This window comes from Centroberyx affinis, unplaced genomic scaffold (genome assembly GCF_046629955.1).
Source record: "Centroberyx affinis isolate AG114_WGS23_722 - 3 ecotype Tasmania unplaced genomic scaffold, CSIRO-AGI_Caff_v1 ptg003754l_1, whole genome shotgun sequence".
Taxonomy (NCBI): domain Eukaryota; kingdom Metazoa; phylum Chordata; class Actinopteri; order Beryciformes; family Berycidae; genus Centroberyx; species Centroberyx affinis.
Window position 1 is genome coordinate 59507 of NW_027281631.1, and position 18819 is coordinate 78325.

The 18819-nt window shown below is 42.4% G+C and overlaps 2 protein-coding genes across 2 annotated transcripts; both read right to left on the bottom strand.

Moving 5' to 3' along the window:
• Nucleotides 1–251: 251 nt before the first annotated feature.
• On the bottom strand, nucleotides 252–10340 carry znf410 (zinc finger protein 410). Its single transcript, XM_071540949.1, has 12 exons — nucleotides 10251–10340; nucleotides 9740–9819; nucleotides 9581–9632; nucleotides 9298–9430; nucleotides 6963–7148; nucleotides 5683–5904; nucleotides 4597–4756; nucleotides 3386–3567; nucleotides 2616–2705; nucleotides 2269–2388; nucleotides 860–979; nucleotides 252–385 (listed from the first exon to the last, which is right to left on the bottom strand). Exons 3-12 carry the CDS (start codon nucleotides 9611–9613, stop codon nucleotides 285–287), a joined length of 1347 nt encoding a protein of 448 aa, XP_071397050.1. The 5' UTR covers nucleotides 9614–9632; nucleotides 9740–9819; nucleotides 10251–10340; the 3' UTR covers nucleotides 252–284.
• A 460-nt stretch (nucleotides 10341–10800) lies between these two features.
• cipcb (CLOCK-interacting pacemaker b) lies at nucleotides 10801–18166 on the bottom strand. Its single transcript, XM_071540953.1, has 4 exons — nucleotides 17372–18166; nucleotides 16761–16941; nucleotides 16481–16665; nucleotides 10801–15468 (listed from the first exon to the last, which is right to left on the bottom strand). The coding sequence occupies exons 2-4, from the start codon at nucleotides 16867–16869 to the stop codon at nucleotides 14527–14529; spliced, it is 1236 nt and encodes a 411-aa protein (XP_071397054.1). The 5' UTR covers nucleotides 16870–16941; nucleotides 17372–18166; the 3' UTR covers nucleotides 10801–14526.
• Nucleotides 18167–18819: the final 653 nt, after the last annotated feature.

Genomic DNA, 18819 nt, shown 5'->3' on the forward strand with positions numbered 1-18819 from the left:
TTTATATTTTCATAAAACGTAATTTTTTTTTACACCCGTCTCAGTATTTCTTTGGGAGTACTTGTTTTCAAAAACTTGAGGAAAAGGTTGTTTGTACAAACTTTTGCATTTCACACTTCTCAAAATAAAACCATTATTGGCTGCTAATTACAAATATCTACATGGGTGAACGTCAATGATTAATCTATTTACAAAAAGATATCTTTAATTAGTCCGCTTCGCCTTTGACTGACTAGCATAGTGCTGTTGAAATGGGCAGTGTATGACAGTTTCATGATAACGGACTACAGCAGAGCCACCACGTCTTCTCCGTACGCATGGCCCTCGGTCGTCATGGTCACCAGTTCGTGTGGCTGAGAGAGAACCACCACCGAGTCCGCAGAGCCTTGAAGGAACCAAAAACACCAAGGCAAGTTCAAACAGGAGAAACTACACGGTAACATGAAAGACGTCTAGCAGTGAGAAGGCCTGTCCTGCTTTATCTGTCCAGAGGTAGAACCTAAATGGGCTCCTTGACATTTTCAAATTCATTTCACCAGACACTCGTCACCTTGCAGGGGGGAAAAAAGTTCACAGATTTGTCCTTGAGTTTCTGCAAGCTTGCACCTGGCTATGCTCCTTGGTTTTAATGAAGAAAGCTGACAGGCCGTTTTAGCGAAATTGAAGGACAAGCATAGGAACTTTATCCAATATACAGGCTCGTTGACGTTCTGACAAATGGGGACAGTTTTGAGTCTGGGTTGAGAAAACTACCAGCCGATAGTTCAGATACTGATTTCGCACACTGGAAATATCCATCCCTGCATATGTTACTATATTATTATTGTGCTTGATGTCGTATGTGTCTTCACACTCCTACCTGGAGCTCTCAGCATAGCGTGATGAAGATTCATGGGTTCTACTGTTGTTGTCATGGTGACCAGACTGTCCCCAGTCTCCCCGTCTGCCTCCAGCAGACTGCTATGGGTCAGAGCCTCTCCTGTCAATCAATCAATCACACACACACATACACACACACACACAACACTTGAATGAAGTTTCTGTACAACACTTGGACCCATTACAGCTTTTCTTGAGACTCTTAAGTGCTCTCCAAAAGGTCACACTGGCAGTTTGGCTTAAAACTATTCGACACAAAAGAAACATGAAGTGGAAGACACACAGCCGCTTAATCCATGACTTTAAAAGGCATCCGGATTATGCTAAACTGAGCCATTCAGATTACTTGTTTGTGATAATGAATCATCTTATTATTTCAACTTGAAAGTGATCAGTTGCTCATAAATTCTAACTTTAAAATACCTTTAGCCCGCTATGATAAAATGGTTCTTGGTCTGATTGGGACTGTATAAACTCCAACACGCAGGATTTAATAACTGATCCAATAAATCTATTGTCTATGAATGCAACTTGAGAACAGAGGGGGTTGTTCTGTGTTATTTTCATTTGCTCTGCTTCTACAAAAGACCAGGCTCTTCGGGGAGGCTGGCCCAAATAAATCTGTTTTTTATAATTAGAAGTTTGGCATTGTTTCCTCGGTGGTGATTCAGCTGCGGTGCTTCCCCACTGCTACAGAGATGTGAGAAGAATGAAAATTCACCGTCTGGGTTTATTGTTTCACCCAAAATGAATTTAGGTCAATATTGTACAATTAGTCCATAAGTATCTCAATGAGAGATATTTTCAGCCCATAAGAGGCACTGAAACTGATGCACAGAATAGTGGCAGGGGTGAATCCAGGTCCCCAAACCAAACTTATCTCCCACAGCTACAAAAGGAGATTTACCTCAGTCTCCAAAAACGTATCTCAGTAATTTTGTAAGGTGAAGGCAAGAAGGAAATTTGAGTCAGGTCAGGGAAGCTTAATGAGGTGAATTTGAGTTATTGTTCTTATTTAACTTGCATATTTTTCAGTCCTATTTGACTCCATCAAAATAATCTTAACAAGTCTATCTGTGCTGTAGTGTAGTTATAGTTGCTCTGCTTTTTCAAAAATGTATGTATCTTATGTACACTCTGCGCAAATTCATCTATTGGTCACGATGAATAAATAAGTTGAATAATAAATTATTTAACCACAAAAGGTCATGAAGAATTCAAGACGTACTCCGAAATGTAACTTTAACCATGGAACAATATCTGTATGCACATTTTAAAATGTACGGACTGCTTACAGCTACATAATCCAAGGATTACCATTTCTACCTACCGCAGTGTGTGTGTGTGTGGGAGTGTGTGGGAGAGATAATGTGAGTTAGAGAGAAAGACCTGTTTCTCTGCTTTCACTAGTGAGTCCCTCCTCTCCATGTCTCTTCCTCATGTGGACGTTTCTGCTGCCGGACTGGGAGAAGGTCTTCCCACAGATCCCACATAGATGAGGCTTCTCACCTGGGAAACAGCACACACACACACACACACACACACACACACACACACACACACACACACACACACACACACACACACACACACACACACACACACACACATAAACAAAAGGACACACTTTCCTGTGATCTCTTGTGAACAGATATGAGACACTTAAAATACTATAGCTGTAGCACACTAATTACAGAAACTCCTCAGCTGTCCAGCTTGAAGTGTGTCCCACTCACCAGAATGAACAAGCATGTGTTTTCGTAGACTGGAGTATTCTGCAAAGGATCGCCCACAACCATCTGCTTCACACAGAAAAGGCTTCTCTCCTAGAAGCAGCCGCCCACCACACACACACACACACACACAGGTGAATACACACGCACACAATTCTATTTCCCTCCACAACACAAAGGGTTCACATAGTAAAGCCTCTTGTTGCAGAAATGCACTGGAAGCCCCAGATCTGCATGTTTTCAAATTGTTTTCAATGGCCCAGTGCACTCTAAAAGCATCAAGTGATGCGCCAAACCAGGCTAATGCATCTGATGCAAACTTGGTTAGATTTCGGAGCATTTTGGAGATTTTTGTTATGAGGTTATTTGACCTGTGGTGACAACTGACCTACTCTGAGGCAAAAGGACTGAACAAATGTAATACAATTACTGTGTACAAAGTGGGTAATGTGGCAAGCAGTTCTCCCAGACGTATGGACAAAATATGAACACTATATATAGTGTAGCTGCTCTACTAACTGGTCTCTAGATATAAGAAGCAGACTGTGAAACAGGCCATGAAAAATCTTTATGTCACCCTAAATAAAATATGACACAGTACTGCTACTCATTGCAGTAGTGTACTGGCGGCACCAGTGTTGCTGACGCTTCGAATCCCCGGCCTTGAGTGCGCCAAGGAAGCATCAAATGAGGAGTCAAATGGACTGAGTCAGTTACTGCTTCCAGCGTGTTTGGGCCTTTATGCGCGAACGTTTCCTGCTCCTGCTCCCCACCTGTGTGTGTGCGTCTGTGGTTCTTTAAGTTTCCGGCAGTGGTGAACTTCTTGCCACAGTTCTTCTCCTTGCAGGTGAAGGGCTTCTCGCCATTATGGGTCCTCATGTGAACCTGCAGTCTCTGCAGCACATAGAAACTCTTCCCACAACCTTCGGCGCCGCACCTGAACGTACGGTCGTTCCTGGAAGATAAACACAACTCTCAGCGTCTCCTGTGCATACTAGGTTTATTTACAACAGCCCACCGCAATGTCAGGCAGGCCAGCCACAAATACATTTCCCAAACTGATATTTATAGAGCTTTTTGCGATACATGTACACACTGTGTTTCTCTTACCTGCCTGGTCTGCTGCCACCACAAATATCCAGTGGGAAACTCCACAGCTGAACAGTCTTAACTGCCAGCACATCCTCAACTTAGCTGTCAAACATCCTGCAGGCTTTTGATCTAATCTATATCTGTCTGACACATGTTGATAGCTGATATTTGCATTATTAACGGTACACCTAATATTAATTCTTCAACAAGATACATAATTGATCTTTTTGCATGCCCTCCTGCAGGGTCAGAACAGAGCAGTGAATCGCTGGTAGTGATACACAAGGACACTTCAGCACAATCCAGGTACTTCAGTCGCTATGCCACACTGCTGCCCCACTGTTTTTACATTTATTACATTATAATAATCAAGGAACAAATTTTTCTCTGCTCTTTTTATTCTCCTTTTACTGTTTTTTTTTTTTTTTTTTTACAATTAATCTCTTTGCTTGCATTGTTTAGGTTGGGGCTATCTAACACCATTCCATCAGGATAAATTCCCAGACCTATTTTCATGCACATGAAATGGAACAAAATGGATATGGTAATCATGTGATTTCCTTGAGGACATAATTATTTCATGTGTGTGTGTCACCTTTTGTGTTTACAGGTAATATTGACTTTGAATTTTCAGTCAGATATGTATCTGTGTCTGAACATGTGATAATTGCAGCTGCAGTGTGTTCTGATCTGCATAAAGGGATGGAAACTCTACTAGCCTGTAAGCTTGGTGTTATTTTTCAGCCTGGTCAAGTCCAATAATTATCCACATAGTAGAATGTGTCCAGAATTCGAGCAGGGTCCAGTGGAGATGGTTTGTAGATAGCAGCCAAGTGACTGGTGCTGCTGCCCAAAACCACTGAGTTCCACCACTGTGTGCAAACGCTCTCACCTGTGTGTTTTGAGATGGTATTTGAGATGAGCGGGCCAGGTAAAGGTCCTGCAGCAACCCTCAAACGAACAGCGGAGGATCTGCTTGGAGAGTGTGTGGCCGGTGCGAGACGCCAACTCTCGCTTTTCCCCGTCTGATGTGAAACTGTGTGTGTGGTCACCTAGGCAACCGGAAGAGGAAAGTGAGCAAGAGAGTGAAGAAAATAATCCAGCAGTGCCAGGTGGCAAGTCTCTGGAGCCTGGCTGTATAAAAGCTAATCATCAGGGACTGAGACCTGCTGAAGTACTAGAACATAGAGAAAACAACCCAGTGCTGAATGCAATCACTCTCTTTTAACCTGCCAAGGACTCCCTGCTATGAATGCATTTATCAGTTCCAATTTTGCTTATGGCATGCCAGTAGCAATGCATCTATTACTGCTGAAGGGAATCTGTATAATCTAATGAAAGGTAGTGGGAGGGCAATCATTTTCTGGTCATTACACTAGTTTAGATACATAATGAACTTTTTATTCCACACTGAAACCTGTTATATTGTGCTGCAGTCATCTTAATCCACAATGCACCAAGGTACAAAGTATTGTAAGACAATTTCTGACTGTTACACTAGCTCGGGGTTTCGACATTATATTCCACAATGCACTTAAGTACTATAAGGCACAGAATATCTTCTGCCTGATGCTTATGCAAGACACTGCATTTTGGTCTTGGGAGATCGTGTCAAACAAAGATATCCAGAATCCTGAGGTGCTGATAGATCGCAATATACATGCAAATTTTGAGTCATTGTTATGATTAGTTATGTACGCTTGAGATCAGAGAGAATGTCCACCACAAATGCGGTCTCTCTCTCTCTGCAACATGCTTTGGCATGTATGCAAATGCCTTCCTTGTCAGAGTCAATAGCTGACTGACAATTCTTTTGCCTCAGATTTATTTGTTTATGTGAAACAGAAATGTCACGGGTGAAAAACAACAAATAAAAATGTCACTGCACTGTCCAAAGAATTTTGCAATTCATTGTAAATCACCTCTTAAAAAGATCATTGACTTTCTGCTTGTACTGATTAAGTCAAAGTGACATTACTGTTATTGACACTTGCAGCCCTGGCGTCCTGGCTGGCCTTGGCATCCCTGGCAAGCTGCGCCCGCGTGGCGGCGATCAGGCTGTCGTGCGCCAGCTCCTGTACCCGCAGATACCATGGAGCGCTGCCATCTATCCCATAGTCCCCCGATGAGACCCCCTCGTCATCCTCCTCCCCGGCTCCATCTGCAGCGAAGATCAGGGACTCTGAGGAGGCTGTGATGCCTGGGATGAGCAGCGGAGAGAAAGGCAGAAGCAGAATCACTGTCAGAATGCAAAGACACTGCAATATTGTGCAAGCTCGCCAATGCCTCAGCCCCTCTAGGTTAAACTCCTGGATTCGTTATTGTCCTACAGTCTCTCTGAGCATTCTGGGTTTAAGATGTCGCTGAACAGACACAGAAAAAGCACACACACACGCACAAAAAAACACAATCCATCTCCATTCAGGATTTAAATATAACAGAACAATGGAGAGAAAGTGATTCTCTCTCCTGGAAAGTCCTTTATGTCCTCAGCGATGTTCATTCACAGAGTCAGACAGAGAGCAGTCTGGGAGCGGACTGAGAGCAGACAGGGGTGTACGCCAGTGTCCGAAATTAATTTGTTGGCTCTGCTGCCAAGGGCTATTAAACCAAAAGCAATTGCCTGCCAAGAATCATTTTTACCAGCCAAAACAATGAATGTACATTTTTCATACAAATATGTCACCCTAACCCTTTTCAATGCGATTTTGTGCATTGTATCAGTTACTGTGCGAAACACTGAGTACAGAGACAAGAGCAGATTTAGATTTTAATTTAATACTTGCTCACTCTCTTATAAAATGGATCAAGCTTGTGATTCATCATGACGTGACTCACCATATGGTATAATGTTATGTTTCCACTAACGTTAGGCTGGTTAACCATCCAGACAGGGAAGAAACAGGAGGAAAAGTTATCGCAAGTTTAGACGCCCCTTAATGTAGGGCCAGCGTAACAGGCAGCCAATCAGGAGCCTGTTTCATACGAAGCCATTGTTTTGCTGTGATTTGATTTCACAGAGATTGTGTGGTGGCCAGTGGGGACAAAGTGTGAGAACAGGCAAAGACCAAAGACTGTATACAACGGAGGCATTCAAATGTTATTGTCTCAAAAGTTAAACAGGCCAGTGTGGTGGGTGACGTTTATTGTTGTATCCATCAAAGACAATTTTACTGGAATTTGGCGCCTGATGGGTGTCCATTTCATTTCAGACCCGGGTGTGGACAGTTGAGGATAAGTGCTTTGGTGTCCCTTTACCTTTTGCAAGGTTCAGTAGGACGTAGGAGGTGCTGTCTGACTGCTGTAGGTCGTGCAGGATGGGCGGGGGGCTGGGGGAGCCCCGTGGGTGGGAGTGTGCCTGGACTACTAGAGGACTTCGCTCTGAAGCGCCCCCAAAATCTGACAGGGAGGGAGAACTCTCAGGCTCATGGCTGAGGCCGCCATCTGAGGAGCAAATCAGAGTCTGTTAGCAGCATGTAATGGGAGCTTTGTCCTGGATCAAACAACACACATTATCTGCAAATCAATTTCCCAAAATAATCAGAATCTGGTTTACTCTATTAACCTTTGTGGCATTGGTGCAGAGACTTATGACAGTATGGTACACGGTAGGGCTGGGCGATATGGTTGAAATCAATATCACAATAGTCATAAGGATTTTTTGATATTGACATATATATTGCGATATGGCTCACGTATGCAAAATACATGTTAAATACTCAAATTAAAGCTCATCCCATTGAACCAAATGGTAGGCTAATGCTAGGAGTGATATCAAGCAAAACTGAAATTTTCAAATAATATTCCTTACAATGTTTCATACCTCATTTTGTCCAAGATTTTTAATAAAATGTGCTTGTTAATATCAATTTAGAAATCAGAATTGTGTGTGTCACAATATCCCAAAATCACCATATCGTGCCAATATGATTCCACTGAAAAATGATAAACGATAATATTTAATTATCGCCCAGCCCTGGTACACGGACAACAGGACCTCACATACAGTGCGAGGGATATAACAGACAATATACTATACATAGACATATATACACTCTATATATATACTACATTCAATATCTATAAATAGTTGTATCTGCACCATCAAATCTGCAATATCACTTCTCTTTCCAAGTGCATTAACATGGACCAGGGGTTGGCCCTGGCGGATTGACGGCAGATAACAGAGAAAAATCACACCAGACATTAAATGTCACTAGGGGTTTCTATCCAGGGTTTTGCCACAGAACCCTAAGCTGCTAAAGCCATCTTAGGTAAAAGTGATGCACATATCTAAAAGGGCTGGAACTGTCAATACTCACTTTTCAATCAGTCAATAATCACTTTTCCACAGCAGAGTCATGTGAAGCCTGTCAAAGCTCACTTTTAATCATGTAGGATTGAAAGCGACACACTAGAACCAATGCCAATCCAAATTTGTAGGGAACAGAGATCTTATGAAACTGGTGAAATATTCACACAGCTGTAATACATCCGAAAACTGTATAATACACTGAATAAAATTAATGTCTGTGCACAGTTGACCACTTTTGACAAAGAACAATCATTATAAGTTTTGAAATAAGTACAGCTTTCAAATCCCATTATCTTAAAACAGTATAATTAAGTGCTATGCACACTCATAGTTACAGCTGCAGAGGTTGTGTGCCTTCAGGTAATGTATACCATTTACACTTCAAGTACTCTGGATTGACTATATACTGTATGCTTCAATTATCAGAACATAGTTTCGCCCTTGTTAGGGGTCCTAGCATGTAGTGCTGGAACCCTATTGTATTTGCTGGAATTATTCTGCTTCTTTCTTTCTTTCTTTCTGCTAAAAAAAATCTGCAGCTCAGAACCGTAAGTCCTACAGCAACCATATTTGGCAGGTGGGCTCCTATGGCGCACCGCTACTCAGGCAAGGCAGCCCATGCACATTGGCCAGATGGTGGCTCTATAACAAGCAACTTTACGTTTTGGCCAATAACTTCTGAACCGTGTGTCGTAGACTGAAAATTCTTGTGTTCCTAGATTCTTTGGAATGTGCCGAGTCCAACCCATATATCACTTTCAGTGTGCACCATATTGCATTGTCCGCCATTTTGAATCATTTAAGAAACACTTTTTCTGTGGAAGGTTGTGGGTTCAACTCCAGACTTGTCCTTTCCAAAGTCATTAGTCGTCAAGGACAAATAATAGAAAGTTTGGCCGTTGTAAACAACTCCTGCAATGAAAAGATTAACTTGACAGAAGTCACGGGCCAACACAAAAGCCGGTGTTAGACTGCATGTCCGATCTTCACAGCATGTCAGTTTTTGTGTGTCTTTCTACCTTCTGTAATGTTTTGTCTATCTGTCTGTCTTATCAAATTGTGGTTGGACCCCGCAATCGTCGCTTGCGGCTATATTGTATATTTTTGTTTGTTATACCAGCCTGTCAATGGAGATGACTGAAGTTTGGATAAATACGGTTCAACAACAACTGTCAACTATCTTGTCCACAACATGCTGAAAATATAATCAAGTGTCACTTTAACCACACTAGTACTTTGCCTTACAATGGACAAAAGGCTGTAATAGTAGCTGCTGACCTGTCAGCTCCAGCGGGCTGCACAGTGAGCTCTCAGTCGGGGCCAGCAGAGGCAGGCAGGAGTGTTTGGACTCTGAGTCCTCCAGACCCTGAACCAGGGGGATGGACGCGTTCTGCACAAACTGCACCAGCAGCTGATGGGACAAATGGGGAAAAGAGTGAGAGCATAATACCAGTGAGGTGAGACACGTCAGAAATGAATGTGAAACTTGTGACTTATTTAAAGTTATAACCCAAGTTACATTGAGTAACAGAGTGTTCTGGCTCAACAATAAGGAGGTTACCTCAGGTTTGGAGTCAAGCTCATCAGAAAGCATGGGTCACACTTTGTGAAATCTGTACAATAAGAAGATGAGCAACTGTGACCAGACGGAACAATCCTCAGCACTTCTCAAAGTGATCAACTTGGGCTAAGGTCACATAAGTATAAAACCAACACTTACCCAAAATTGACCTGCTAACTGTGAGATTCTCAGTTGTTTTGGGCGCGAGTCATCTCTTACTCAGAACCATCACACGAGATCTACAGTCAAACAAAACAGGACAAAAACGTCAAAAAAGTAAACGCAAATGTCTAGCCTTTGCTAGCTAACCCTGCTAACGTTAGCTGTTACAAATATAACTTACTGGCCGAAAATTGGCCGACCAAGCAATGCAACTATGCAACTGAAGATTGACAATAATGTCAGTATTTATCACCATCCTCCCTTACATATTGCTGGAGAGACAATGGATGAAAATCTGTCTTGTTAACTTAGCTAGCTAGCTAGCTTAGCTACCAAACTAGCCGGCGAGTTTGTTGTTGTTGATGGTCGCTGGCCAGCTAGCTAGCTAACCAGCCAGATGTTAGCTATCGCTGTCAAAGACAATAACCTGGCCGCTGAAACGACACTACGAACCCGAGTCCCATTATCTATCTATATCACTAGTGAAACATTAAGTCAAAGCATTTACCTTATAATTTAGTGAAATGAAGACCAATGTGAGAGTAATGTGAGAAATGTGTCAAAACATAGTAGCAGGTTTGTTCTACGGAGACCGTGATGGAACAATGTTTGAACCACTTCCGCGTTTAGTATACATATAATAGCTGTGTCATCAGTTCCATCTAGTGGTGAAAGTCTGTTAACTACAGTGGACAGTTCTCTTTAAATGTTTGAAGCCCAGATATACGTACATAGTGTAACATTGGATGTATTGTCTATTTGTGATTTATGATTGAACTTTTGTTTTATTAATTGAGTTAGCTGCTTGACTGAGCTAAGTGGGATAAAGAATATTTACATTGAACTTGATTAATGATTGCAGTATATGGATGTATCATGTTTATATTTATCTTTTCTATGCAGAATTGATTGCTTTCCGGCCCCCATGTAGGCTAAAAATGTTGACTTGAATGAACTGACTTTAGACAACTATAGAAACGGTGCCATTAATTTGGACACATCTTACTGTAAAACTGAGGTGTGTAATAATAACATCCAACCACACAGACAGGTTCTTTGGAATGACATTTATTATACAAGCAATGACTCTCTCACTAGAAATGTACAGAGAGTGCCTTAGAGCACCTTACACCAAACCCTCCTGTCTTCATCTTCCTTTAATGATCTTTGATTGGTAGCTGAGGTTCCATTATTCATAAGTCCATCTTCTCAGAGGTTTGCCGTTAGCACATGAAACAAACATCTTTGTATCTTTGTAAATCTGCCAGTAGAATGAGAATTTGAACAGCTATTTTACCAGCAGACACAGTTTTAGAATAGAAAAGACTGATTCCACTAGTTCTACTGACGGACTTACCAGCCACAAGCAAAAGTTAACAGTTATCTGGTGGCTACTGTTTATTTCAAAACCTGTTTGCCATCATATACTTTTCCCCCGAAAATTCAGAATTTAAAGAATTTAGATCATCATAAAAAAAAACCAATCATGTTTGGGCTAATGATCATTTTGTCCATCGCTACTGCTGGTGCACTACTGAAACACTGATAATAAAAAAGAATCACAATCCTCACATTTCGGCATCTTTGAAATGAAAGAAGGCAGACTGAAATACACTGAAAAAAAAAAAAACACAAACAGCAGCCAACATTTAGATAAGCGACTCCAGTGTGCCATAAGATTACCATTGTCCTACGAGCAAAGGCAGTACATATTCACCTGTGTCACTGAAAGCTATGATAACAAGCAGGTTTAGCCTTTCATAGGTATTAAACAATGAATGACAATGTACATAGTTCACACCTTAAAATGCCTTTCCTCAGATCCAATTAAGGTGTTGCTCTGAATTACAGTAATTACTGAACAGAAAGTAGTGGTCACATAACATGATCATATTACAACTACAGTTACAGTCCAGCAAGAAATATGTACTCTAGTTGCAACAGAGGCTACGGTTAAATACAGTTCAGTTGCTGAACTCTTCAGCAATAAAAAAATAAAAAATAAATAGTAACTCAAAATTATATGGATAAGATCAAAGGAAGATTATCTGTCACTGTAACGATGTGGATCCATGTAAACAAAGCCTTGTTTTAGGTTACACTGAGTTGATTGCAGCTACTGTCTAATGAAGAAATGTGCTGTTTTAGGCCAATGGCAGCAGACAAGGAAAGCTCTTGACTGTTAAGATGGGCCTGATCATATATCAGTGTGCTGCTATTATCAGATAATGATAATAGATTGACTTTTCCAATATATCAGAGCCATCATTTATTCCACTGGTAGTGCACCAGTAAGATTGGGACCACATAATTTGAACATAATTCCCAAAATATGTCTTAGGTTTCTTGTTGAGGACTTGGTCTAAAGGCTTATTAATGATGTATTCTGTAACAATTATACCACAAATATATATATATGTTTTTGGATGTTAATTTTCTTCCCCAGGTATCAGCATTGGACCAAAAATTAAATCATAGTGGTGGGGTCCCGACTCTAAAGGATAAATGATAGCTATAAAAACTGAGGCACAAACACACTGCCATTGCTTTTTTGTAGGCCAAGGCAGAAGACAAAAAATGCTGCCCGTGGTCTTGCTGCTGACATTTTGTCCTTGCTTATGAGTCGTACTGTAGAGGAGAAATCTTGATCACCACAAAACACAAGGTGTCTCAATAAGGCCTTGATTAAGCACACATGGCATATAAAGATATTACTGGGTCTATTACAGTGACAGAGTACACGTATCATAGCCTCATTAACAGTCACATCATCGTGTTTACCATGTGCACGCATTCCCAAATTTGTTTGCAAAAACTGTCTTGTGGCATTTCAAACCTTTGCTTTGTATAGTAAACAAGGATCTATTTATATTCAGATGCACATGGCTAAAGACTGCAAAAGTAGAATACAAATCATCCCTTACTTGAGGCGTTCCTCATATTTAAAGTCATCATAAGCACATCAAGTGCACTGTAATCATCACAATATATTACGCTATAATTACATACACAGTATATGCAAAAAATAGGGGTTGAATGCAGAGGAAAATATTCCAAGTAAAAAAACATCTCATATGACAATGTCATAATACATAATACATTGCAATTCATATAAATTTTATACATGATCATAATGTAATGAATAGTACATATACACTTTTAATGTGCTTATGATGCCTCACAATGCACTTCAAGTAAATTGTTAACAAAAAGACCTTTGCAGTTTGTGTTTCAAATGAGCCGCCATAGCTGCCTTAAAGTACTGCTCAGAAATCGCTTCAGAGCTACTCTGAGAATATTTTAGTGCAAACACAAAAATCTTTAACATACATCAGGTTTGGATATTAAGGCCATAATTACACACACACAGAAAATGACATATGAAGTGTCTTGGCCCAAACTCCATGACCATTTATAACTTTGGACTTCATTGTTACTTTTTGTTTGCTGAATAAAACTAAGATCTGGATATAAAATGCTTGGATGAAAAGCTGAATTGCTGTCTAGTTGAACTAATGAGCCCCTAAGTTGACACACCACTACTGTTCTTCACAAATGGAACTGTTCTGATGGTTGTATCTTCATCTGAATTCAATTTCTTCAAGTTTCTTTCAGAAAACTCCATAAGCTGCATGCAATTTATAATTCCAAACAGAAGATGAAAACAGAAACAAGTGTGCACTTAAGTTAGGCAATATTGACTCATTAAATTATATGCCTAGATATAAAAAAAAAAAAAACCCACAAACAACAAAAGCTACAACACATACATCAAGCCATTAATAAATATTGATTGTTATGAGCTATGGAAGCACACTCCATACTTGAATGTTACCTGCCTGGGAAGCGCCTGAATGGACTGAGCTATACTCGCAGTCAGTTTCCAAAGTGTTACAGCTGCCATCAACATGATGGGAATGCTAAGCGTGAAGGTGTCAACGAGTGCCACATCATACATATGAAAAGTTTCAAAATACAGCAGAAACTCAAAAGACACTTTAGGCACATGTTGTTCTGTTTAAAGACGCCGATAAGCAAGAGGCCCTGAACACATTCAGTGTAAAATGAAAACACTCGCTTAAGCCTGATAATCATAGATATACAATGGCTGACTGCAGCACAGTCACTTTGAAGTTATTCTATTTTCCTTTTGAAAGACTGCTTGTCACGATCTACATCAACAGTTAAATGGACATTAGCTAGGCAACATCTCTGTATCAATGGACCAGAGCAGAGCTACCATGAATGATGCAAGAGTTACAGATCAAAAGAAACGTTGGCCTACTTCAGTTTATGTACTGAGATCAGAAATTCTGTTGTCATGAGCACCAGCTGAAGGTTTTCAATTTTAGATGCAAATAACCATATTGCGTCATGCATTGTCAGGGTGATAATATCCAGTCTTACAGATTTTAATCTTCATCCCTTATCTTTAAAAATCTGTTGGGGCTGCCGGGTTGAATCGATGATATAAACGTTAAGTCTGAGTGTCTGCCACTCAGTAAAGGATGTCTGTGCAGCAGAGAGGCAGTTTCAGTGGAAGAGATCTAGCCAGGCTGGGTATGACAAAAAAATTGAGCTGTGGCTCTGGCCTGGTTTGGGCTAAGGCAGACGGCAGCCAGAATGTAGGCCACAGCACACTGTCTGTGTGTGAGAGACTGGAGGCGGTGTATTGTGGAGCACATTACTTCCGGTCCAGCTGTCTCTGTGTGCTCCAACCCCCCATCCTTCCCTTCCTTTCCCCATCTCAGTCTAAAGGATTACTGTCTAGCCTTAGTCTAGGTCTACTCTGCCTTTAAGCTGCTCTGGGCACCCCTCTCTTTCTCTTTTTCCCTGTCCTCCTCCTGAAGGCTGGTCTGCAACTTGGCACAGATGCTGCTGTCACCGCTCTGCAGGGCCTGGAGGAACAGGTCGGTGAGCTCCTTCAGCCGGTCCAGTTCAGTCTGGGTGCGCCGGTTCTGCCTCAGAAGCTCCTTGGTTCGGAGTGTGATGTCCAGGAGACCAGATTTGCTCAGGATGTTGTAAGTGTTGCAGAACCGCTTCCTCTTTGTATCAGATTCGCCGTCTGTGTAGTTAGATTCATCTTGGCTGCTGCTCTCTTGGGTGGCAACCTGGGGCAGCGGGACAGGGAGTGTCTGGTTCTTGGTGCAACTGGTGTGGTTGGAGGGCATGAGGGACGGGGAGGGGGTTAACTCTGACCGGCTCTCCCTGGCAGGACTGCTGCTGGCGCTGGTTTCTGTTGAGGGGAGAGTGAGCCGGTGCTGAAGCAGAGGGGACATGGAGCTGGGAGGAGCAGGAAGACTCGGTGTGGTCGACCCAGAGTTACTGGAGCCACCAGACAGATTTCTCTTTCTCTTGTCTCTTTGATGGCGTTCCCGGTGGCTGGAGGCCAAACTACTGCCTCTCTCTGACCCTGAGGAAAAGGATGAGGAATATGAAGAGGAAGATGTGGAGAAAGAGGAGGACGAAGAAGAGGAAGCAGTCCCTCTCCCTGAGGAACTAGAGCTGTCTCCAGGGTGTGGGGCAATCTTGGGGTAGGACTTAAGGATGGGAAGATACTTCTTGGGCCGTCTGTGTCTTGAGGAGGCCTCTTTGGAGGCAGAGGAAGCTCTGCGAGAGACCACAGGCTGCAGGAAAACCACCTGAGGCTGCTGGACGACCGGCTGAACCACCTCTACAGCAGGACTAAACCCCCAGGGCTCCAGAGCAGGGGGGTTGTCTCCAGGCTGTGAGGGAAATACAGTCAAAATACAGGGATTAAACAGGCGGGTCTATCACAAGCATTTTCCCTCTTTCACACTTTACGTGTCTCTTTCTCATTGCTTACAATGGATATGTGATCATGGTGGGGGATGGGTGTGCTTGGTCAAACATTTGAGCCACAAAAAACAACCACAAAATGGTAGAAGTACGGAGCTCAAACACTCCTGACATACATAATAAGAGAGTACACATCAACCTACCCACAAACCAAAATCATGCTGCTTTGCTATGGCTGTGTAGTAACAAAACCAGCTGTTCTATATTAACTAACTAGGACTTATGCTTAATAGAAAGAAATAGACAAAATATCTTCTAGCTTGTGACACATAAGTTACACAATTTATACAAGTCACAGGAGGTAAAGCAGTATTGTATTAATAAGCCATGACGGAAAATAAATAATTAATAATTAAAATAAATAAATAATTAGTTAATTCCTCTTATCAATAAAAATGAAAAATATCCACAGACTAGACTGTGGTTTATTCAGCAATGTTTCAACCAGAAGTGGTCTTTGTCCGACACATATGTCAAGTATGCATGCCTAATAAAGCCTGGTTGTGCCCAAAACTTTGCTCAATAAACCACTGAATAAACCACTAGAAAAGCATAACTCTATCATTTATATAAAGACCCTGCTCATGTTTTTGGATGCTTATACATTACCTCCTGGCTATATGCTAGCTGAACATGGTCATGGTACTAATCACACAAATAATCATGACATCTAAAGTAGCAGATATGAATAGATTTCTTTCTTTCTTCTATTCTGCTGGTGAGCAGTTTGTCTTGACACTGGCCAGTCCTTTTTTTAGAGTGTGTCACATTCCAGGCAGCTGAAGACAACATTCCAGTTAAACTCAGGCGCAGTAAAACTGGACTGCCACTTCCCTGTTGTGACCTGCAAACTGTTGCCTGAAGACTGAGGTTTGGACCTCTGAGTAGGAGCAGGGAGGGGATTAAACAGCCATGTACCTGCTTGAGGAGGACGTTGTTCATGATGATCATAGGGGAGAGGCTGGAGTAGGAGCCTCCCACCACAGCCAGCTGAGAGGGTTTGGACCCGGAGCCGGAGCACTGCGACCCTTGCTGCACCACAGAGCGGGGGGAATCCTTTGAGTCTCTAGTGACCATCACGCTCATGTGCTCCGAGCTTGCATCTACAGGACAGGGAGATGGGTAAGAAACTGGAGGTTGCATTATGTGCTACTGTATAACTACGGCATGAAAGACTGTGGCAAGAATGAACTCGAACCTGAGAATCCAGAGTCTCTCTCCGAATCTGCTCTGGAGCGCCCAGACTTCATGGTGCACAGTTTGTTTGTGGCCCTGGAGTGATTCTCCGCCTTCCTCTTGGTGCTCATCTTGTTTCCTGTTGTGGTAATATCCTTGGCTCAAACTCCCACATCTACATCAGCATCTCCGAGAGGTTGAATCTGGGAATCAAACAACTATTGAGTAGCTCCCATTTTTTGTGTCGCCGATAAAATGGGGAGTTGTACTGATTTATACGACACTGATCTGTTATTAGATGGCATGTGCAGCCCACCTACATCTATCTTTACTTGGCAAGGAAAGGTATAAACACGAGGAGTGAACACCAGCGATGTGATGCCCTGGATAAGAGCAACTGAACACTAACAAACAAGATGAAAGCACAATTTAAGTTAACGTTAGCTAACGTAACTAACACACTAACAAACTGGCATTAACGTTACTGCACGAATTACAGGCAGCCTCAATCTGTTTCAGCCTGGTTACCTAGGACATTGTAGCTAGGCACCGATAAATCGCCAAAGTGCGACTTGCTCTAATCGCATAAAAACATCACAAAACGGTTTAACAGAAACAAAAGAAAGTACGTACCACGTCCTTGGAACAGCTCCAACGATGCTGGTCCTCAAGCCCTAGAGAAACGAGCTCGGCGCTGGTCAAAGTGTCCGTCTCGGTGTCTGTTTTTTCGGTTTGCAGCCGTTGTTGTCTCGCTAGGAAGCTACCGTTGACTAGAACTCGGTGTTCCACGGTACTGTACACGAGACCGACCGCTCCTCCCCCGTCGGCTCAGTCACATGCGCAGCGCGATGCAGCGATGTGTCCGTTGCAATTTGCTACTAGGCTCGTTTGAGATGAGCAAGTCCTGCGCAGTTTTGACCAGCGACTTGCTTGGTCCGTTGCATGATGGTTAGAAAAGTTGTCCGACTTGCTCCGCCGACCAGCCACGGGAATCTCGCGAGACCGAGGCGCTGCTGCTCTCCACCGACTGCACAGCTCCGAGGATGATGTTTTTATATCTATTCCAAGATGTCACTCCATGAGCAGTCCTTATACCATTTTATTAGAACGCTATGTAATATCTTCCATAAATGCCACCTGTAATGCCTACATTAAAATAAAAATAAGTAACGTGAAGGTCTGGGTTGTTAGAGCACAGTGAGTGTGGGTGGCGGAAATGCACCTTTTAAATTGTTTATCAACCGCCGTCAAACAAAACTGAAGAAGAAGAAAAAGACGTGAAAAAGAAGTGTTCGGCTTGTTGTTCGGCTACTCGCGTCTATTTTCCAGGCGTGCAGGTAGTCACCTCAAACGGACCTTTTCTCTGCGAGCGTTGCAGGGAAAGTATCGTCGGTTGTGGATTTTGTTCCTGGAGACCATCTGTGCTCACGAGTAGTGAAAAACGCAGGGGGAGATGCACGAGACAGGGTATACGTTGTAGTGCTACTCTCCCATATTTGGTAGTTAGGGGCGTCGACTTGTGCGGAGTAGTGGACACGTCACATTCTTTAGTTTGTTACGCCCGCCCACTGCCAAGATTTCCTGGATTGTCATTGGCTGGCGAGCTGGCAGTAAGCCAAAAAACGTGACCACTACAGAATGTGTGGCAACTTGAGGACATTGTGTTCACTTCCCTGACGTTAGGAGGTGTACAGTGCAGGCATTTGAAATGTCCCGTCGGGGGAATCCAGTGACGCTAGATCGTAATGTTCTGCTGGATTACATAATAGCTTAGTTGGTGTAGAGCTAACCTCTGGCTGGCCGCAAGTCCTCTGAATGTTCAGTAGTAAACAAAACACTCCCTCTCAGTACAAAACGTCCTCACGTGCATGGGGTGCTGCTCCTAACTGCATTGCTTTGGACAATGTCTGCTATCTGATTCCAATGCCTGAAATAAAAAAGGAAGACAAGGTGCATGCTTTTCCTAGAGAAAGTTAAATACCAAAAACACTACTTAGCAGTGAGAGCATCAATTATAGTAATTCCTTATCTGACTATGAAACGGTTATATTGTTGAGTGTGATTACAGGGCTTTGAATGTA